At 48.6% G+C, this 22,827-nt stretch overlaps 1 protein-coding gene across 5 annotated transcripts in view; it reads right to left on the bottom strand.

The window, feature by feature from the left end:
- Positions 1–26: 26 nt before the first annotated feature.
- Positions 27–22,827, bottom strand: part of PDPK1 (3-phosphoinositide dependent protein kinase 1) — an 80,923-nt gene continuing 58,122 nt past the window's right edge. For 4 of the 5 annotated variants that reach the window (XM_082428714.1, XM_082428712.1, XM_082428713.1 and 1 more), the window contains 8 exons: positions 22,588–22,663; positions 18,269–18,337; positions 17,937–18,033; positions 16,736–16,909; positions 14,811–15,028; positions 7,389–7,446; positions 6,223–6,375; positions 27–5,797 (listed from right to left, as the gene is read on the bottom strand). In XM_082428714.1, the coding sequence (XP_082284840.1) occupies positions 5,681–5,797; positions 6,223–6,375; positions 7,389–7,446; positions 14,811–15,028; positions 16,736–16,909; positions 17,937–18,033; positions 18,269–18,337; positions 22,588–22,663 (962 nt within the window). In that variant the 3' untranslated portion in view covers positions 27–5,680. Of the gene's footprint in view, positions 5,798–6,222; positions 6,376–7,388; positions 7,447–14,810; positions 15,029–16,735; positions 16,910–17,936; positions 18,034–18,268; positions 18,338–18,455; positions 19,756–22,587; positions 22,664–22,827 lie in introns of those variants that run through there. The other variant, XR_014254582.1, reaches the window with a different exon arrangement.

Below are 22,827 nucleotides of genomic sequence, written 5' to 3'. Positions count from 1 at the left end.
AAGGAAGAGCTACGTCAGCGAGCGTCTACACTCTACATGCTTTTTTATTACAAGACTACCGAGCATACGTGGAAAATTCATCATCCGGCAACTACATCTAAAGCACAAATATTTGAAAAAAAGAATAAACAGATTCATTAAATTATGATATGATTAAATCATCGACCAAATAGAAAATTTATATAATAAAGCCAGAAAAAAAGTTGTAAAATATAGTTTACAATAATTATTCACATTCAAGGCTGTACATCAATACATACAACAACGTGGCCCCGAACATGAATTCAATCCAAATAATTCATATATTAGATTTTAAATAACACAGACTGAACTAGAGGCCAACAATAGCCAGCAAATAACCTTATATAAGAATAAAAATACAAAAGTGTATATCCTAATATCATTGCATTATTTGTTTTCATAAGTTGTTTTTTTTTTAATTTTTGCTTTGCCTGTACATCACAGTTACAGCTACAGACCAGGTAGAGAATATTATACATGTTCTAACTGACTGCCACCAACCTGAAAGACAGCTAACATACTACTGATTCATCCTATTTTGTGTTGTTAAGGAACAGCTACAGCAGCTCTAAATATTGCAAAAATTTGATTGCAATGTCCAAACTTATCATGACAGAGGCTTTTCATCAGCAAAACGACCCTTATTCATAGTCACTCAGCCAGATGGGTTAGACTAGGGTGGATCACACAGCTAAAAAACATTTGCCTTTTGTAAAAAGTTCTCTGTACATAAAGTTTGGGATTTCTTCATATTGAAGAAATGAATTCTGGGGGAAATTCAGGTATACATTTAGGCTTGCCCACCACGCTGTCTGAGCTACAGATAAAACTGCCCTTTGCTGGAACAGCTTCCGCCCCAGACCAGTTCTCCACAGGCAGCCTAATTTACAACCCTGCAATCTTGGGCCAGCAGCCTGCACCCCTCAGAGGCTCTGGGAGTGACTCCTGCCCCGATTTAAGGCACTTGCCATGTAGTCTGCCTAAGAGGCAAGGGCCACACCCACTTGAGTCACCATCAGTTCATGTTAGGTTTGGATATGAAAAGAAACAATATGTAAAAACGCATATGGCACCATCTCCAAGAATAGTACCTTCACCATGTTCTCATAGTGGCTGCAGCCTCTGCCTCATTCTGTGGACCAACCTGGGGAGAAGGGGATTTGGGGTGTCAGAGGGAAGGTAGGAAACCTACTTCTGCACAATCTGGCCATAATCTCTGGCATAGCCAAGTGGCACTGAGCATGGCACCTAGAAAAATCTTTCATGCATGTTTCACCTCAGAATTGACAGACCCCAAACTGAAGTGGAGAAATTAAGAATGAAACCAAATTTGGGTGGTCTGTACTTCAAGACAACTAGGCAACCTGCAACACTGTGGGCGAGGAGAGGGGAGGAGAAATCATTAAATCCTTGTCAGCCAGGACAATCACATTCTACAATGAAAAAGCCTGGCCAGTGTGCTCTACTGAACTGCTAAGACCTTCTGACTAAGTCCCGTGATTTCAAGAACATGGGGGCAAACACACTTCTGTAAAATCTAGTTGTCTACATGGTTTCTTTTTCAAGTAGAGCCTTTGCTCTTTTACTGATTCCAAATGGCCCAATGTACTTTCTGAGTCTATAAACTTAATTACAACTCATCCACTAAGTATGTGGCAAGGTCAGTTCAACACTTTTTTATCTCTGCTGACTGTGCAGATGCAAATTCAGTACCATTGTGGACACAAAGTACAAGACTCTGTAAATATCACCAAGCACTTGAAAGCCATAGCAGCAGGGATGGGAAGGTAACATGCAAGCACAACCAGGTTCTTTCAATAAAATAAGGAAATCGGCTTTTGGAAAAATATGTCACAAATGGCCTGCAGTAATGACAACATTTTAGCATTAAAAAAAAAAAAAAAAGAGCAGTCTTATTCAAACATTCTTGGGAACACACAGCTTACCAGAAATTGATTTGTTCAGGATCTGTAGGACACAACTAAGAAAGTTCTGTACTGGAACTCTGAACATCTAAGCATCAGATCAAGACAGAGGAGAAGAGAGACTATACTAGCTTTAAAATGAACAAACTCTTTGACCCCAAAATACCACTTCTAAGAATCTGGGCAGGGTGGGGGCAAGGGAGATCAGAGTCAAAAATCAAAGATTTATAAGGATATTAATCACAGCATTATTTAAATAGTGAAAAACCAGAAACCATCTAAATGTTTTATAGCAATGAAATGGTCAGATAAATTATGATAAAAATTATTAACCATTAAACTCTACAATCATTAAAAACAAGGTTTTTGAACGACATTAAGATAAATACCAAGTGAAAAAAGCTGGGTGCAAAATGGTGCACGTTGCAATGTTCCCACTTCAGTTACAAAAGCAAACACACGTGTGCGGGTGGGGAGGAGGGGGCAGCAGGCTAGGCACCAAGATGCTCGCAGTGGTCTTTCCTGGGCGCTGAGCCTCCAGTTGATTCTTTTCAGAAAACGAATGTTTTAAGAAAGTACAAAATCACCTGGAACCCCATGCTGGCACCCTGTCCTCGGGGGTCTGTGCCACAGACTGTCTCCTACAATTCCTTCAGGCCTGCACCACAAATACCACAGAGTAGCCTCCAAGGGGGCTGGGGTAGGTGCAGCTCCCGTCAGCTGTGGCATGACCCCAAGATCCATCTTTCCCAAAGCAAGTCCGTAACCAGCCTCCCAAGAGTCAAGGTCCAGGATGGCAGGCACGCAGGGTGCCACTCACAGGGTGGGGCTTTGTGCTCCACATGGGGCTGCCCATTGCCCACTGGCCTGGTCAGGTCCACAGAGGGAAGGAAACCCCATCCAAACCCAGCTTCCTCACGTTCCCAGAGAGAGGCAAGGCACAGCAGGCTGTCTGGGCCAGCAGAGACTTGGCCCTCCTGGCCGTCCTCCCTCCACTCTGTGCCAAGAGAGGCTGCATGGTGTGAGACCATCGCTGCTTGACAGGTGCTGGCTTTGGTGCTTATCCCTGTCTTGTCCCCTCTCAGTAAGACACTCTTGGATCTATTAAACACCAGGGCATTTTCTTTCTCACCTTGGTTAAGACCACATTTATATATATTTCTAGGTATGTCTGCATGTGTACAGAGACTGACACCCGCGTCCACGTCTTAGAACATAAGGCACCTGCATGCCAGGACGATGGCTCAAAGGATGAGGTGGATAAAACTAAAGATGACATGAGTAAGCACAGGGTAAGACTGGAATATATAGGGGCCTTAAAAAAACAAAAAGGAAAGAGGACTCTGAGCAGAGAACGGTGACCTACAAAGAAGGGTTCAGCTGTCACTGGCTCAGGTTGGGCAGTCACTTCAGCTCTGCCAGCTTCGAGCTCAACCCTGAACCCCTTATTCTCTGGTTTCGGAGGTTAAGATGGAGCTTGTCGGTTAAGCCCAGGAGGTAGTGGCGCTATCCAGAGGAAAGAATGCAACGGAAGATTTGTCTCTCCCCGAGCAGCCCAGCCGAGTGCTCTTTTAAAAGCCAAATATCAGCTCTGCTTATTTCCCTGCAACCAGACACCCAGGAAAGACGCTGTGCAGGAGCGGGCTCCTCACCCTCCTAACTGCACACACACAGATGAGGACGCTCTGACGAGGGTAAATATAAACATGGGAGTGCGCCTGAAATCAAAGTCCTGAAAGAAAGGGTCAAGAAAGACTCACTTTCTGGAAAGCACGTGAACACAGGCAAGACTTTTCCAAAGTGAGGAGGAGGAAAGGGGGCTCAGTCTACGACCACACGCCCAGGGCACCCTGGGACGCCCCCAGGGCAGGCACCCCCTACACCTTGGTATCCTCGACACACACACACGCACACGCACACGCACACGCACACACACACACACACACACCCCCAAGCAGAAACCCCTGGCAAACCTGGCTCCCACCTCTGCTCCCATCCAACCCCTCTCCCTGTCCAAGCACCGTGGGATTCTCCACATCCGAACCTTTTTCCTAGTTTAAGAGCCACTGCTATCATATCACTAAAACAGTTTAAGACATCTTTCCTCTACATGTGGACCAGTGGTCACACAGGGTGATGGATGGTTCGTTCGAGATAGGAGATGGGGGCAGGGAAGTAGTCAGGGGACCTTTTCTGTGGGAGGTTCTGTTGGTGCCTTTGTGAAAGTCTAAAGGAAATGGCAAAGTCATCCCTCCCCTGGGGACAGAGCCGTGTCTGTGAGTGGCAGCCTGCAGGCCACAGCGCCTGCTCCTCTCCCACCTGGGACTGAGGACTGCCCCCCAGAGACACCCTGGGCAGGGAGAGGAATGGCTGAGCCCTGCCTGGCTGACAGGCATTCTCTGTTCAGGGGGCAGCAGCAAAGACAATCAATGGACCAGTAAGCCCTGGACCATCCTAAGTGCACAGCAGTGTGTAGCCTCTAAAGAGCTAAAGGAAATAAGCCTGAAACTGGAGGAGAGCAGGCTGGGGCTTGGGTTCAAGTGTGGTGTTCCTGCCCCTCATGCAAGGTGAGTGACACTTTCTTCCAGGCAAAGTCCACTTGATGGGGACCAGATGACCTGGCAACATGAGAAGGCTTTTCGATTTTCACTGTGCATATGTAAAAACGCTCTGAGTTAGACTATGAGACTGTTCAACTTTAGCAGGAAAAGTGTGCATGTGGCAGCTGGGAGCCTGCCCTCCTCCGCGAGGCCTGGGTGTGATGGAGGACCATCCAGTGTGCCGACTCCAGGCACCTCTCAGCCCTGACTTAGCCCTCCACCTTTCAAACAAAACTCTCAGGAGGGGCCACCAGCTCTTACTCCTCCACAGGGAGGCCTCCAGGCCCGTCTGCTGCACTGCCCTGGCCTCACACGGGGAGGGGAGGTCACTGAGCCCCGTCTCCTGGTGCACCTGGTGTTCCTCCCAGGCAGGTACTCAGTTCCCCACCTCAGAGGGCAACGCTGCTCCAAGGGATGAGACATCGGAATGCTTGGCTGGCACCTTCTAACACAAGAGCGAATCCATATTTCACCTGGACAACCTGTTCTACTTCTCAGTGCCCGAAGCCTGCCCGACCAACACAACTCACAGACAGACAGCAAGGACCGCAGAAATCTCGCAGCCAGGGTTACTTGAGGAGGCAAGCACGGGCCGTGGGGACCAGGCCATACACTAGGGACGCGAAGAAAGGAGCACACGGACAAAAGCCAAGAACTCTCCTGCCCCACAGAGCTCGGAGGCCACCCCAAGAGAGGTATGCCCGGCTCCCTGGTGAAAAGTTAGTTCCACGATGATCCGGGGGCAGAGAGAGCCCAGAGACATGCCTGGGTGGTCCCCTTGGCCACAGCAGGACCGGCAGGTGACAGGGCACATGGTGGAGAGGTGGTGCCGCGAGTCTGTCTACGAGTCCGGGCGGGAACCAGGCGGATGTGCACGATGCTGGTTCCCATGGCGAGCAGAGTGCGAGAAGCTCCACGTGGCACAGAGAGCAAGCAAAGCGACCCTGAATTCCTTTTCGTTATTGGTTTTGTTCTTTGTGTGGTTGGGTATTTTTCTTTTCTTTTAAATAAAAAAGCTGCAAGGTTCCGCCGTCTGCGTCCCCCTTGAGATGGCTGGCAGGTGGTCTGGAAGTGTCCAGGTGGCGGTGAGCCGTGCTGGGCACACGTCCTGCAGCGGGTGCAGGGCCGCGGGCGTCACTGCACGGCGGCATCCGGGTGGCTCTGGTATCTGTGCCTCCACACCTCCTGGATCTTTTTGCACCATTTGTGAGCATTCCCACTCGGGTCCATCAGGTAATACGTCCTATTCGGCTGCAGAGACAGAAACGTTTAACATTCTCCAGGGAGTCCCACCAAGACCAGCACTTCCACCCATCAGCGAGAAACTGTAAAAAGAAATCGCCGTCCACTGCAGCCACTGCCAAGTCCCTTCCGGAAGCACATGAGCATGTGAATTTTTTCTTTCCACATATGTGCAGAAATTAAACATACAGGTGATGACCTATAGCTCCCTGAGGTCACCCCCAAACTGAAAACAAGCACAGGCATCTCCCAGCCCAACTCTGAACTGAGCCATGAACATTGGGGTCCCTGGAAGGTGGGAAAGAGGGAGACCACTGCCCCTCGACTCCAGATGCCTCCTTGAGCCACAGCATTTGGATGCTCTGAATGGAGGCACAAAGGCCCAAAGGCCTCTGAAGTGCCCTGCAAGGGAGAACCCGTGGGGACAAACTCACCGTGTGGACAAAGAAGGTTTTAAAATTCTTGGCCTCTGGTCGGAGTTCTGGTGACCACGGAATTTCACCTTTCAAGACTTTGTTGACAGGATCCACATAATATAAGTGTGGCCCTTCTGTGAGCAGTAATTGTCGTCGCCGTGCAAATAAACCCTGATGCAAATTAAGAAGAAAAAGAAAGAAAGAAGACACTGCTTGTTAAGGCTCAGAAGTGGATGCTGACAGCACTTACTGCTGCCTTGGAGGTTGGACTGTCAGAGTAGCTCCTGGCACAGGGACCACTGCTGGCCACCTGCCCACTCGCCTGGGACAGAGGGGCGTGCACACCTCCTCCTCACCTGGACCCAGCTCCTAAGGTCAGAGAGAAGTGGGCAGCACTCACTGCCCGGCCTGTCTGCCTCTATGAGCTGGATACCGACGCCCCTGTGCCGGGCGTCATGTGGGGGAGTGGCCACACAGGCAGCACACCCGAGGCCAGCACACCGGCACACGGCCCTGTTGCTGAGTCGGCCAAGAGGGGCCTGCCCTTGGCAGTCAGGCCCCTGCCGCTTCTCCTGCCCTCTGCTCCACGCCGAGGCACAGTGTCCTTTCTGCTGGCGGTCCCGCCACAAGCCACCTTCACAGAGGTTCTCATGGCAGAGATGCCCCGGGGTATGGGAGGCTGAGTGCGGCCAGCAATGCAAGCTGGGAGCCCGAACTGAGAAAGGCCCGCCGCAGCAGAGAGAGAACATTTGTGGAGTCTGATATTTTTGGATACGTTAATCTATTTAATTAATCCATAAGACATAATAAGTAAGATTTCAAAAACAATTCTAATGAAGTAATAAACGACTTGCTGGGATTCAAACAGAACCTCCTCAACCAGACAGAAACCTTGACCTCAGTGAACCCAGCCTTGGGCGCAAATCGGAACCCTGGCTCCCCAGTCAGAAACGAGAGTCTGCATTTCTGTCTGCCACGGCCTCTGCGTGCTTTCAAATGCCTCCCCTGAACGGCTGAAATCTTCCTCAGCTATGAAATCTAGAGATGATCTCTTAAAGGGAACCAAGACAAAGATGCTATGGGCAATGAGTTATACAGGAGCCCGAGGAGCAAGGCCTGACCCTGAGTGAGAACTGGGAGGAAGATACAGACGCACAGCAAGGAGCCATAGTAATCTAACTTACCTTGCGCTTGTCTACTGGACCCATTTTTAGTATTAAATTATTTTCTACAAACTGGTGCCTATAAAAAGAAGAAAACATGAATCAGAGTCAGAGACAGAAATTCTCCAAACTCCTCCCTTCAAAACAAACTCCCCGATGGCACTGTGAACTTTGCTTCAATCCTCTCCCTTCAGAGATCCAAAATCACTTCAGTAACGTGAGAAAACCCAAATGTACCTTAGCATGCAAGCCCTACTGCTTTACAGAATTTGCAATCTGTATGTGGACCAGGGTCCACAGATCCTAGAAATATCACCTACCCTCACCTCTCCTCAGCAGGGGAAAGGCAGAGGGGAGGTGGTGGGAACACAAGTCCTCATTACTTTAAGCAAGGCTGGGGTGAGACGCAGAACCCCACCAGAGCCGGGAGGCCACTGTGAGGCAAGCTCAGGATGCAAACTATTGTTCTCAAGTCACTTCCCCAAGCTGGAACCCCAACTCAGCACTCAGAAACGACTGCACTGTTTAGAATCACAAATCCCTAAGAGAGCCAAGTGGGAAACTTGGTTTAAGAACATCTTATCTGGGGACTTCCCTGGCAGTTCAGTGGTTAAGACTTCACCTTCCAATGTAGGGGGTGCGGGTTCGAACCCTGGTGGGGAAGCTAAGATCCCACATGCCTCAAGGCCAAAACACCAAAATATAAAACAGAAGCAATACTGTAACAAATTCAATAAAAGACTTTAAAAATGGTCCACATCAAAAAAAAAATAGAACATCTTATCTGGTATTTCTACCATAGTAATAAAGCACTTGTATCCAAATACGGCAGGAATTCAGAAGGAAAAGCTTCAAATACTGGTTTTGACTTAATATACATTGTTAACAAGTATAGTCCACTTTGATTCACAGGAGTTTAATTTCTGCAGGTTCTCTCTTTTGGTTAAAGCTAACAGTTACTGCTTTATGTTCTGATTTTACTGAAATTCCTTATCTAAGGTTCTACTGTAGAAACAGTAAAAGGCATAAGACAACTGTCACCTCAAACAGTGACAATTTTACCATGTGAGTATCTGAGCACATCCACCTGCTTCCCCTGGCTCCTCTTGAGACGTTCTCCCACCGAGCTTAACTGGCCCCCAGGTTTGCCCAGCCTAACACACCAGACCAAGGCCTGCTCCCCAGAGCCCACTGGGCTTCTCCACCAAGGCCCCATCACGGAGGACCCAGGCCCAGGTAAACTGACACAGCGTCATATGGATTTTGAAAACAACTAAGAAAAATGTCAATAATAACAAAAAAAGTGTTGTGACCTTTGTGAGGAAAAGCGCGATGCTTCCTCTCAGATGTATTTAAAAACCAACCAAACAAAAACAAGACTTGAAACAAAGAAAAAAAATCAAGGAGATTTTGTGAGAAGGAGACGTAATGAGGGTCACTGCAGCACAAGAAATACAGGGCCGAAGGGAAAGCCCCTTAACCAGCAGGCCCTACTATGTCAGAATGTATGCGTAGTAAAGAACCACAAACTGATAATAAGCGGAAGACTTTAATTAAATTATCGGCCGGGGAGTGGGGGGTGGGGGGTGGGGTGGTGGGGAGTGGTGGGGCGAGTGCAGTCTAATCCCAGGCCGGTTAAGGACTGCACCACCAAGCCCTCCACTTAACTGGGCTGCTGGGGCCGGGTCGCCAGGGAAGCCTGACAGGCAAGGACAGAAGAAGCCTCAGGGAGCCTTTGCAGCCTCAGCTGGGTTAACACGAAGGATGGTTTAAAACAGTAAATTAAACAAGAGAATGAAAAAGAGAAGGGGCCAGTCATCTACGCTGAAAACAAAACAAGTCACCAAATACAGAGTAACAGACGTGACTACACAGGAACAAAAGGAATCTCTAACAACAAAAATAACCAAAATTCACATGAAAACAGGCTGGAGAAGATTTTCAGCAAATATTACCTATAAAGAGTAAACATTTGTACTCTAGAGAGCATACATAAAGCAACATAAAAGGCTTAAAACCTTGAGAGAAAACTGAGGAAGGACACAAACTGGAAATTCCCAAAAGGGAATTAAGTGACCACAAATTCTCAATGGCTCTAAACAAAGAAAGGAAATCGAGCCCCACTTTTCAGGCGTTCTACTGGGGTGCACTGGGGTGAGGTGAACGCAGGCGGGGGCTGTGGAGTAGCATTCTCACCCGCACCGCCACCACCGGCCCTGAAATGAGGAGGACTCGCTGAATACTGCAGTAATCCGGCTCCCAGGAATTTATTCTAAGGAAGAAAAGAAAAACAAAAAGGAGGAGCACAAATGTTCACAGCAGTACTAGTCACATGAGTGAACCTGAAGCCAGGGAAGCAGGCCAGCCCTTTCCCAGCCCTGCAGAGGGAGGGGCCCAGCTATCTCCTGACACAAGGCCGAAGCCTGCACCACACTCTCCCAGCTTCTCCCGAGACAGGAGAACCACGGGTGGCCCAAAGCGGGAAAGGCCAAAGCTGGGCTCCGACTGCACCCCGTGGCTGCGGTGAAATGAGCCCAGGAGGCAGGACGCAGAGTGGGTGGACGGAGCAGCCTGAGGCTCCACTGTCAGCATAAACACCCCAGTCCGTTCATTCAGTTAACTAACCAAGCAGCTTACAACAGGCTACCGGTTATTGACCTACTTTGAAAAGCTTAAGGACTTAAAGTAATCATTTTGATCTTTTACTTCAGAAAGTCAATTCCCACCCTCCTGAAGAAAGCTCCCCAGGCCCCCGCCCCGCACTGGCACCTTCTTCTCTCTGGCAGGTGGTAGATGCCCGTCTGCAGCTTAAGCGCCGAAACCAGACCTAAGTCAGAGACACGCCTGATTCTCAGCATGTAGGTAGCATGTAGTTAGTGTGCAGACAGGGCTTTAACACAGCCTTGCTTTCTCACACAGCCTCTGGCTCCCACCATTCAGGCGACAGTTGTCATTGCCTCTGTACAGATGTCAACACGGGGGCTGAGAGTCTCACGACTTCCCCACCATCATTTCACAAGGGGTAACAGTGCAAACACCCCCCACTTTTTTTGATTCCAAAGCCAGTTCTCTGCTCCTCACCCTCTCCCATCCCACCCAAACCCCGAGAAGACCAACCTCAAGGATATAAACCTGAGGCCACCAGCAAGTCTGGGCCATTTCAGGAGAGCGGAGTGAGTCTGCCAGGGCCCGATGGGCTCTACAACCACCTCGGGCAGGCTATCCACGCTGGGCTTCTAGGCAGGTGAGGGAGGACCACATGAGCACGGCCAGTTTGCTCTAAAATGCCATCTCTCAACCCTTCAGGTCTCAGGACCCCTTCATACTCTAAACTTTATGGAAGACCCCAAAGAGCTCTCCTTCATTTGGGTTAGATGCATCAATACTTACGTATAAGAAATTAAAACAGACATTTTCAAATATTTAATTCATTAAAAAACAAAATAAATCCATTCCACATTAACATAAATGATTTTTTAATTTTAAAAATAATTTCTTTTGAAAATGAAGGTAATTAATGAGAAGCATGACACTGCTGTACACTTTGCAAATCTCTTTAACATCTGGCTTCACAGAAGAGAGCTGGATTTTCACATCTGCCTCTGCCTTCACTCTACTGTGATATGCTGTCCAGGCTGAAGTACATGAAGAAGTCGTAAGAGTATTTTAATAGCCTTTTCAGATATTTCTGGGCATTCTTCTTTGATACTACACCAAAACTCCAGAAGTGCAGTTTCTTAAAGGTTAGCTGCCACGTGGAATCTGAATCCCCAAGAATGAATTTTTCATACTTTTGACATTAGAATCCACCAACCTACCTTGCACTTTGAATAGATCTTCCGCCCTTATATGAGTTTACAGCACCAAACATTGGTCATCTGGAAATAGTGGTTCGCTGAGTTATGGAGATCTTCCAAATGTTGACAAATTTCATTCTACGATATCAACAAATCAATTCATAAATATTGCTACCTTTCTCCCCAAAAAAGTCTTTAAATATTGGGAAGATGTCAAGCTCACAGTGATGAATAAAGTTTCCCATAATTCTAATTTTCACTTGAAGGTTTTGATTTTATCACTGGTAACAAACACCAGCAGTTGTTTTCCTTGAAGTGACAGGCTCATTCCAGTCATTTTCCAGAAAAATGTTGGTCAAATAGCCAAGTCTGAACAACCAGTTTGTCAGTCAAACCTTCCAGTGAAAATGGTCTTCCATGAAAAGAGCAGCTCGTTCAGCTCCCAGCACAAACCACCACACAGCGCTTTTCTTGAGGTAGCCGTCACCCTGGAGGTGCAGCAGAAGTGCTTTATGCGTACTTCCCATTTCGTTCTACAGCACATTAATTAAATCAATCATCTTCAATGACCACTCCTAAGTGAGGCTGGCTTGTTGTCTTTTCCTCTGCCCCTGTGATCGTGTGGCTGTGAAGAGCCGGCTCTTCTCGCACCGCCTGGTGCCATGGCCGGGATTCATGACCTGGCACTGACAGTTTTACCCACCGTTGCTCCTGCACCATCACTGCACATGTCAACATGTTTGTTCCAGAACTGTGAAATTCAAAAGAGGTGCTCAACACGGACTGTCTCAGCACAAATTGTGCTTTCTGCCAAGCACTTAGGTAAAAGGTAAAAGAACCATCTTTCTTTGATGGTAAGTTGGGGTGAGCACTGGACAAATACAAGTAAAGCAGTGAGTCTAGTCCCATCTGTAGATTCATCCACTTGGAAGGCAAAAAAACAATTTGGAGGTAGAGATACCAACTCACTCCCTGTGTCCTCCGCAGCCACATCTTTAATCCAGAGAGTTGCTGTGTCGTATCGTGGACCACCATTGTGGCCGGGATTCCTCTCAGTGGCTCTCATCTGCATCAATGGCATTCACTCAGCAGGGTCAATGGCTCGAGGCTCTTCAGCCTCCCAGCGCTTGTTAAGGCGCTCCAGAGGCTTTCTGATGTTTGGCTCTGAAAGAGCTCATCACGTGTACACTTACAATATTCAATTCTTGTATCTTTAAAATTCTGAATGACTGGTCTCTAAATGATGCTGCCACTTAACTGGCACCAAAATAGTATGCAAAGACATTCTGTTCATAGACACAACACAGCAAGGTATTCACATCTATAAAGCCAGGGAAAGACAGCCTTTTGTCCTATTTCTGTTTCATATTTATAGTTTTGCCTAGTTTCTCTGGAGTGGATTCCTTCCTTCCATGAGTCAGAGAACCCAGTGTCTTCTTTTTGCATCTTTAGACTGAGGTGATGCTACTGTGGGTGGGAAAGCAAGTCTTCTCCCTTTTTAAGTCAATGATCTATACTCAAATATGAAAAACATATAAATGTTCTTTTGTTTTAGAATATATCATTAAAATCTAAAATAAGTTTCAGATAGAAATTATTAAAGTTTTTGAGAAATTTTAAAATAATATTGCCAAACAACTCAAAGTATACTTACTTCTTCACTGTGTTTCCATGTGGGCACAGGAAAAATTTCAGGATTGCAAAGCGGTAAATTACTCGATGATAGGAAGTTACAATAATTATAGGAGGTACAGCGGAAAATAGCTAGTAAGAGCCCAGCAGAAATACTGAGAACTTATTAATGTCTAAAAGTGCACATATTTATACCATAAACCTACCTCTTTAGAAGATTCAAAAGATAGAAAACACAAATTCCATTAGCTGTCAAAGCAATGTCATCCTACAGTGTGTAGCTTCTGAAAAACTCCACTGTACATTCAAAGAAAATAAAAGTAGAAAAGCAAACACCATCTTAGTATTATTACAGAATGATTATTATGGTCTATGGGCCAGACATTGAGAATCACCGTTCTAAAGAATGTGCCTGAGGGATCTCCACTGACCAAATGAGAGATGCCTTAAACTTTCCACAGTCGTCAGCTTCCAAATGGGATTGAATTGGGAGGAAAGGGAGGAGAGCGCGAAAAAAAGAAAGAGTGGGTGAGAGGTTGCAGGGCCTGACCGGCCACCAGTTACTCTGCCCTGCCCGGAACCGCAGGCTGAAGGGCCCAGGCTGCCCAGGGCCTCTGAAAACGCCCCGGGCGGGGCACATGGTCCTTCTGAGTAGCCACCCCCATGTCGGCAACAGTGCTTCTCGGCCGTGCTCTGCACCCGGCCAAGCCTGTGGGGTGGACACAGCAGGCCCTTCTCAGGGATCACAACCTGGCACATGGACCTGCTCAGAGCAGGGCGCCCAGCAGGAGCCCTTCCCTCCTGCTCGGTACACATTAGGGCTCCTCGGAACACCACTGCAGGGAACGTAAGCCCCCAAGAACTGGAGATTGTTTCAGCTGGCCAAGAGGTACACTCACTTTTCTAGAGATGATAAATTTTTTTTTTTTTTTTGATGTGGACCATTTTTAAAGTCTTTATTGAATTTGTTACAGTATTGCTTCTATTTTATGTTTTCGTTTTTTGGTCAGGAGGCATGTGGCATCTTAGCTCCCCGACCAGGGATCGAACCCACACGCCCTGCATTGAAAGGTGAAGTCTTAACCACTGGACCACCAGGGAAGTCCCTAGAGACAATCATTTCTAATTGTACAAAATCCTAGCCTCATCCACCTGCCACTTTTCCTCTGCGTCCCCCACCCCCATTCCTCTGCACAACGGCGCCCATGTCCAGGTGGCCTCTCTTCCTCTAAGCCTCCTTCCCCACCCCCACCCAGGCTCCTCTCTGCCTGCGCAAAAGGTGAAACCATAAAAATCCTTGAAGAAAATGTCTAGGTGGAGAAGCTCTTCTCAACAGGACCAAGATGGAAAGCAGAAAATAAACACACAAACAGGTTCAACTTTGTAAGAATCTGCAACTCCCCCCACCAAAAAATGCACAAATAGAATGAAGAGATAAACTGGAAAAAAATGTTTGCAAAATAAACAGAGAAATAGTCTTCGTATCTATGGCTCTGAAAAGTCAATTTTAGAAAGATGCAAAACATACAAGAAAAAAAGAGTCAAAGGATACAAATGAACCTCAAAATATAAATACAAATGGCCAATGAACATGGAAGATGTTTGCCTCGATAAGAACACAAACGCCAATCACACGGGTCCATTTCTAGAGCATCTGAACGCTCCAGGGCAGGAAAGGCTGTTGGGCAGCGGTTATTTAAATAATGGTGAATCCAGGTCCCAATACGGTTGCTGGCGTGCCTGGCCCGCCAAGTCCCAAGGGCCAGAGCCCGGAGGGTCCCAAACCCTCTCACCCCCCAGCCGGCCCTCCAAACACCCACTTCCAGTTGGACACTTTGAGGGTCCTCATCTGCAGAAAGGCAGCTATGTGAGGCGGAAGGGAGCGGAGCCTTTAGAGCAGTGGTGTCGAAGGTAGGACGCCCAAGCTCTGTCAGTTACCACGGCTGGCGTTCATCCCCGTGCGTTCCACCCTGCGTTTCTAAATGGGGCGCTGCTTACAGCTGTACGTTCTTACCAAGGGTTTCCGCTGGCCTGCTTCTCCAATAACAACCTCTTCTCATCTTCAGAAAACTGTAAGTCCAGTTCAAAAGAATTAGTGTCCAGGTCGTGGATATACTGCTCGATGTTGCTTCCCACCCTCTGGGGCAGCCCCGCGTCCGCGGCAGACAGGGAGTGGGAGGAGGAGGACGACGACACCTGCATGCAGCCGAACTGGCTCAGGAGATTGTCGTACTGCACAGAGAAGAGGGAAAAGTGAGAACAGCGCCTGGACTTCCCTCTGGTCCAAAGATCCAGACACACTCTGACCTATCGTACACCCAGCAAGCTCTCACCCCGAAGGCCGTGGGAGACGAGTCACCGACACGCAGCCCAGCTTTCTCCTCTACTACACAGCTGACCACCAGCCTCAGGCTGGATCCAGCCTGCCCTGCGTCCCCCTTCTGATGGCAATGTCAGAAGCTGTTCGCCCCAGAGAGGAGCTTATCCTCAGTCTTAACCTACAGGAAGGGGAGGCCCGGGACTTGCGGCCTGCTGGCCTCTTTGATCCTGGAGGATCAGGATTAAGATGGCGACACTTGAGTACCGAGAAGCCAGAGCTCTCAACATGGCAAACATGATGGAATAGCAGACAGAGAGCCTGCAACAGACACTCAAGAGTGCGCACACGCCCATGAAGCCAGGCTCCCTGGGCACTGAGACCTGAGACAACCGGGGCCCCAGTGGCTCCCTCAGAGTCTGGCCAGCAGAGCGTGCTGCTCCCCTGGCACACCCCTGCCAAAGGCCCTGGGGACCCCACCCGTGCCTGCCGGCCATGACCCAAGAACGACATCAGGGCCCAAGGGCCTGGTCGGCAACTAGGGCCGAGGGAGGGAGCCCTTTGCAGTCTGCACACGCAGAGGCTGTGGACAGCTGTGACCACTGAGGTAGGGAAGCAAGTCATGGGGGAGCACAGACGGCACTCCACATCTGGCTCAATTCAAGTCTGGGCATAAAGGATATTTTAGGGCAAAAAAGGGAGGGATGTGTTGCTTAAAACAGTAGATAGGAGACATAGGGGGCTCTTGATCTCCAAGAGGTGATGCCAGTTGTAATTTTAACTTAGCCTTGGATGACTTTTACGTGAACTCTAGAATTCCTCAGTCAATTGAGGCGGAACTCTATATATGATAACTGGTTACAATAAGCCACAATAACAGAAATCAAATCAGAAATATGGACTATGGCTGATAATCAAAACACCTGACATTACATGTAAATATGGGGGTCCTGGTGGAGGGTGACCTGAAGGTGGTGACGGACACACTGCAGCTCACCATCCTCCTCGGCCCATTTCTGCATGTTTCACACCGTCCATAAGGAAAGTTTAAAGGACAAAGTATACTGAAGACCCTATGTCTGAGCTTGCCTCGGACCCCAGGGTGCCTCATCCCTCGGGCCTGCGCCACTGTCCCGCTTGTACCAGGCACTAAGAGCTGACAGTGACCAGTGTCCATCCTCAACACTACATCCCCCAAAAGTTCAAAGCAGCAGCAGCACCCTGGGATTCTCTGGGAAATACCAGAGGCATTCCGGAATGTCTTCAGATACAAAATTATAAGGACATCAGCCAAAACCGGAAGACAGAAGCCCACCAGGAGAATCAGCGCCCAGGCTCTGGTTCGACCCCTTTGGGCAAAAATTAACTAGAGGAAATGAGAAAGGGATGCACGTACCTGGCGATCTGCACTCGGGGCAGACGTTAAGCCTCTTCGGCCCCAGTCTCAGTGAGGGACTCAGACTCGGGCCACAGAGTGTTCACTGCCCCTCCACCTCCACGGATCTACACTGGCTCCCCCTTTAGCCATTCATCCCACCACCTGGGGTCCCTGGCCCTGCCCAGAGGAGCCACTTCCCAGGCGGGCCAGCAGGACCCATCTCGGCCCTGGCGCGCTGGCTTACATTGCCGTAGCAGTCCTCATCATCTTCCGACATGGCCGGTAAGTAAGCTGTGAGCTTCGGAGGCGTCTGGTGATGCAGGTTCTCCCACGTGATGGACTCAAAGAACGGATGAGCTTTCAGAGGGCCGTACCCTTCCATTTCTTCACAACCTAATCGCTTTGTGGCATCTAAAACCTTAAACAGAAGTCAAGTCAGTGTCGGGGTTAAAAAGTAATTCTGACAAAAAAAATTATTTCTGAGTAGTTCTTTTCAATTCTTGGGATCTCCTGGAAGTAGGAAGGGCACAGTGTGCTGGGGACAACTGAGTCACCGTGGGGGGTTGGGGGGGGTGGCCAAGCGCAGCTTTCACTTCTCCTGAGTCTCTGCCCCTCCCCCCACAGATGAAAATGAATCACTACATCAAAAGTTAATGAATAGCAGCAAGTATTCTCTTAAAATCCTAAAACAGGAAAAAGAGGAACTCACTGGCTTTAATAAGAGAATGAAGAGTTTACGTGAACAGGAAGCTATCACAGATGGGGAGTAAAGTGCCTTGGGTCCCCCACCTGCACGTGGTCTCAAAGGGCCCCACAGCCAGCTCCTCCAGAATTCGGCTGCCCCCCCCAGACCCACAGAGGATCCAACGCACTCCCCCAGAGGGGACAGACACACAAGGGACAGGTAGGAAGAGGCTGACTGACCCTGCTCCCCCAAATCAAGTGAATGGAAGGTCTGGAGCCAAAACACACCAGGGGAAGGGACACTACAGTTTCCAGAACATAAACAGACACTCCTTTCCTGGGTAAATCTGTTCACCTTTGCTATATAACTTGGGTTGATCTTTAGCACCTTCATGTAGCTGACTCTATAAAGTTGATACTCACAGATGTCGCTAAGTAGAATTTACAGCCACCTGCCACTGCAGCACGCCAAGCTGCTCCAGCGTCTGGTAACTTAAAATGGTGTGTGTGTTGATGAGCAAATGCAAAGTGATACAGTAATTTCCTATCTTATTAAGCTCAAGAATCAGGCACTTGAAAACTGAAAAGGCCTGATGGGATGAGACTGAAGATATGCATCTACCTACAATCACTATCAACCCTAAAATGCCCATTTATTAAACATAGGTGCCTCCAAGGAAAGGCCCTCTGATCACAAGTTCAGAGGGACTCAGGGTGTGGCTACTGGATCATCCTACCAGAAGAAAATTCGAAATATTTACCAGAAGTTTTTCCACAAGATCTCTTGCCTTAGGAAAGAATTTTTCAGGAAAGTCATATTCCAACTTAATGATCTTCTGAAATATAAGATATTCATTTCTGTAAAATAAGAAAAGCCATCATTCTGGGCAGGGTCACACAAACCTCCCCAGTACAGAGCTGTACTTTCCTGGGACAGCCGTCTCCCTCTCTCCCCAGAGAGCCACCAGGTTCACTAAAGAGCCGTCATAAAAGTTCCCCCCACCCAGCCCTAACCCTGGGACTGCCCCCTCCCACTTCTCTGTCAGGCTGCTGCGAAGGGCTAGGAGGGGGGTGTGGGGTGTGGGTCTCTTACCCAGCTCGGAACGGTGGCAGTCCTGCCACAAGCTGGTATATTATGCATCCAAGAGCCCAAAGGTCTGAACTTTAAGGGAGGAGAAAAACAAAGAAGAATGACATTTGTAACATTTCAGTGGGGAGCATGGTTCATTTCCATCCTGTCTGTTCACACCACCCATTTCAGCCTCTGATCTGTTTCTCACCTTTAAAACCAGGTCAGTGTGAGGGTGGAAACCTGCTCTGGGCTCTCCTTGAGGGGGCCTCTCTGCGGATCCAGGACCAGAGGATCCCACACACACACAGCAGGCACTGCTGGGCCAGGCTGGGCGCCTAGCTCAGGGGCAACCAACGACCTCACAGGCCCGGTCTGGTCCTGGCCAGGGAGCAGCGGTCACTCCTGACTACAGCAAACACTGGCCAAAAAGCCCCTTCTTCCAGTCCCAGGGGCGGGGGCAGGGGCACTGGCAGGTTGGTACAGCTGAGTCTCAGATTCTCTCACAGCTCACTGTTTACCCCCAGGACACAGACGCGAGCTCATGTATGCCAAGGAGCCAAATCACAGTCCACAGGATGCACACAAAGCAAGCTTTCTCTTTCCCTTCTTGGACTCACTGTGCAAAGCCCTGCCCCTCCTTTATGAACATTTTAATTATACATTTTTTAAAAATTTATTTTTATTTATTTTTGGCTGCATTGGGTCTTCGTTGTTGTGTGTGGGCTTTTCTCTAGTTGCAGCGAGTGGGGGCTACTCTTCATTGCGGTGCACGGGCTTCTCGTTGCGGTGACCTCTCTTGTTGCAGAGCACAGGCTCTAGGAGCGCAGGCTTCAGTAGTTGTGGCACGCGGGCTCAGCTGTTGTGGCACGTGGGCTCAGCAGTTGTGGCTTGCGGCTCTAGAGCACAGGCTCAGTAGTTGTGGCGCGTGGGCTTAGTTGCCTCGCGGCATGTGGGATCTTCCCAGATCAGAGCTCAAACCCGTGTCCCCTGCATTGGCAGGCGGATTCTTAACCACTGCGCCACCAGGGAAGCCCTTAATTATACATTTTAAAGGAAACACACTACGGTTCTGAATTTCCCTAAGTCTTTTCCAGAACCAGCTGGCAGGGACCCTGGAGGGGCTGTTCTGCTCACCACCCTCCTTCCCTCCTGCTCCTGTTTTTTCTCTCCCCTCAGTGCATCTCAGAGTTCACGGCTGAGAACTACTTTGCATATTTTATTTCCTCTGTAAATCTTGCATTCTATTCCCAGCTCAGCCCTATGAAAGCATCAAGATGCAACTTGCCCTGCATGGCCAACTACCTCCCCGCAAGCCCTAAATATACGTAGGGCTCATGCGTTGCTGGATACAGTCAGTTTCTGGAAGAGGCCACAGCTTGGCATTCTGGAAGATGAAATCGTAGGTCGTGGGTGGAGACAAGAGGCCAATTACAGTGCTGGGGGCCTTGGGTGAAGGCTCTGTCCTCGGACCCATATCACAGCACCGTTGGCCCGGGGTAGATGAAGCACTTGATGTGGGTGAAAAATGCCACAGATCAGAAATCTGAGTCACAACACACAGATGGAGTGAAGGGCATGTTAAAAATGAACGTACATTCTACTCAGTAACTAGTTCTTACACTTGGTTTTCTCTGCTGTTTAGTGTAGTTAAAATGGGGAGCTACAAGAGAAAAACGCCAACAGAAAAGCATCGGCCTTTCCATGTGGCAGTGGCCAGAGAGGAGGGGCAGGGCTGTGGGGTGGGGCTGCCTGTGCTGCTTTCACGGGTCATCTCCAGGGAGTGGGACTGCCAGCAGAACGGCTTCGGGGCTAACTTTCCACAGGTATCTTGCCATTTAAAATGTTTTTCAATACAATGAAAACTAAAGGGGGAAGCCAGTGTAACATTTCTGGAAAGCAGTATGCACTGATGATTTTTTAAATGCTCAGTTAAACCAAGTCACTCTACTTCTTGAAATTCAAAGAGGAACATGGGGCATCCCTGGCAGACTCTCCAGCTGAACAGGCAGGAAGGCCCTTCTTCCCCAGCGCAGGGCATGCCGCACGTAAAGGCACACCAGGCTGTGCCCAATATATGAAAACTACTTCAACGTCTAACAGTAAAGGAAAAGCTCAATGAACTGCAATGAATTCATATGTTGGAAAATCATACAGCTGTTAAAAGACTTCTGCCAATAATGTTAGTGGTATGGGGAAATGTTCATCATATAATCACAGGGAGCAGGATTCAAAAGTGGTTATTCAGTATGATTCCAGTTGTATAAAAATTATGTAAACACATTTAAAACACACAGAAAAAAGTAGCTGGAAAGAAAGACATACCAAATCATTATCTGTGACTACTAGTGGGTTGGAGACTATGAGTGTTTCCTTGGCTTTTTTTGTTTGTTTGTTTGATTTTGGCCACCCGGACTGTGGGATCTCAGCTCCCCACCAGGAACTGAACCCAGGCCTCAGCAGTGAAAGTGCCGAATCCTAACCGCTAGACCACCAGGAAACTCCCTACTTTTTTTTTTTTAATTCTCCATATTTTCTAAAAATTCTTTATAATGAATAAGTATCATTTTTAGAATCAGGAAAAAAATTCTTAACTATTTTTTAAGTATCACATGACTTTAAAAATTAAAAGCATAAAAAGGCACCCAGTGAGGTCTCACTCACAGCCCTAACCCTTACCCTCACCACAGATAACCAGTTATCCGTGGCTTGTATATCCTTCTTGAGGTTTAAATGCACAGACAAGTGACTCTGGGAGGCCACTCTGTGTCTTCCTTCTCTCACTCAGTAGAGCCTGGAGACCTTCCTCCATTAGTGCGAAAGGAATTCCTCTTGCTGAAAGTAAACCCCAACTCGAGGAAAAGCTAGTTCTTAGGCAGCAGTGACACACACTTGGAGAATCTGGCCCAGTGCACCCACCACCTGGAGGAGGGTTTCTCAGCCTGGGCCCTGTGGGCATCTGGGACCCGTCATCCTCGCTGGGGGGCCGTTTCGACACTGTAGGATGTTGGGCAGTGCCCCTGGCTCCACCCATTCCCTCCTCACCCCCGCCAAGTTGTGACACCAAAACTGTGTCTAGACATGGCCAGATGTCCCCTGGCGGGCAGAACTGTCCCAGCTGGGAAGCCCTGACCTACAACAGCATCTGGCCCACAGTGAGAGCTCAAAGTTTGTTGGTTCAATAAGAGTAGAAAACAAAAAGCAAAACAAAAACAAAAAAAACCCAAAGAGCCCAGAGACTGCTAAGATGCCCAAGCTTAATTTTTCTGAATATCCTTCCAACCATCATGTTTGTGCCCTGTGGCTCCACTCGCTAAAGAGGTTTTAAAAAGCCGTCAGGCTCAGAAACACAGAGCTGCTGTGCCCAGAACCATCACTCCTCTGCTGCCCTGGCAGTCACTTGTCACTTTAGGAAGGCAGCCCCTTGCAGCATGCCAGTGCACGACACTGATTGTGTGGGCCTCTGTCAGCTCCAGCAATGGTCCCAGTGGGCTGAGTGTCTGGCCCAGGGCAGGAAAAATCCAAAGAAAAGCTTCAACCACAGAACTTGTCATCCCCAAACTCTGAAAGCCTAGGTTCTCCTGCCGCCTCTCCGTCTTCTACCTGCCTCATGTCCACCCAAGACAGCACCCCAGACTTCTCCCAGCTCCTGGCCATCGGCACCCCCACCTGCTTCACCTCCACTGCCCAACTGCCCTGCCACTGACCCTCTCCACTCTCTGGACCTCCACTCTTGTGAACACAATATCCCACCCCCTACACTTCTCATTTTCACAACTGAGGACTCCACCAAGGCCCTCAATTCTGTGGCCACTACTGGGCCTGCCCCCTGTAGTGCTGGCTGGGCCCCTGCTGGGAAACTGGCCCAGTCCTGTCTCCTCCCACAGACGCTGCCTTCTGGGCCTGTCCTGCACTCTGCAGAGCACGTTACACTGAACAGTTGACCTGCAGCTGCTGCCACAGCCAGGGTGCCTGAGCCGGAGGTGGCACCAAGGGTCCCGGGGCTCTGGGACACAGCAGGAAGCCTCATGTCACTAATACAGACCTGTCGGCCACAGTACTCCCCACTGAATAGTTAGTTGTTTAGTTGTTCCTGAAGGAACAAGATCAAATCTCGAAGCATAAAAGCAACAACCACGCCAGAAAGTATAAGTAGTAACAAAGTAGCACATAGGTTATCAAAGTAAAGATGCTGGTTAAAAGACAAAAGGCTAACTTCTTCCAAAGTAGGCTTGGCTATGTAAAGGCCATGAAAGGCACTCCCTTAACTATTAATTTCACCTGAAAAAAATACCAACTACTTTAGAGAAAAGAGAATTATGGATCAGATGAAAACAGGTTACCTTTTACAGGCCGATTTCTCTGTGAGCAGCTCTGGAGAAACATACTGGGCTGTTCCTACAAACGAGTTGGCCCTGGCTGATGAGAAGAGGGAAAAGGGTAAAGTTCATGCTGAGACACAGAGCATTTTCCACCGTGGACGCTGCACAGTCGGTGTTCATCTCTTGGGAAGCCACAGTCACCTGAGATCAGACTGTACGCTCCCGAGAACAGGACTTGTCAGGGGCCCTCCCATCACACCC

Source organism: Balaenoptera physalus, assembly GCF_965194825.1.
Source record: "Balaenoptera physalus genome assembly, chromosome: 16".
Taxonomy (NCBI): domain Eukaryota; kingdom Metazoa; phylum Chordata; class Mammalia; order Artiodactyla; family Balaenopteridae; genus Balaenoptera; species Balaenoptera physalus.
The sequence above is the reverse complement of the archived record's forward strand: the minus strand, read 5'-3'. Positions and strand labels throughout refer to the sequence as shown.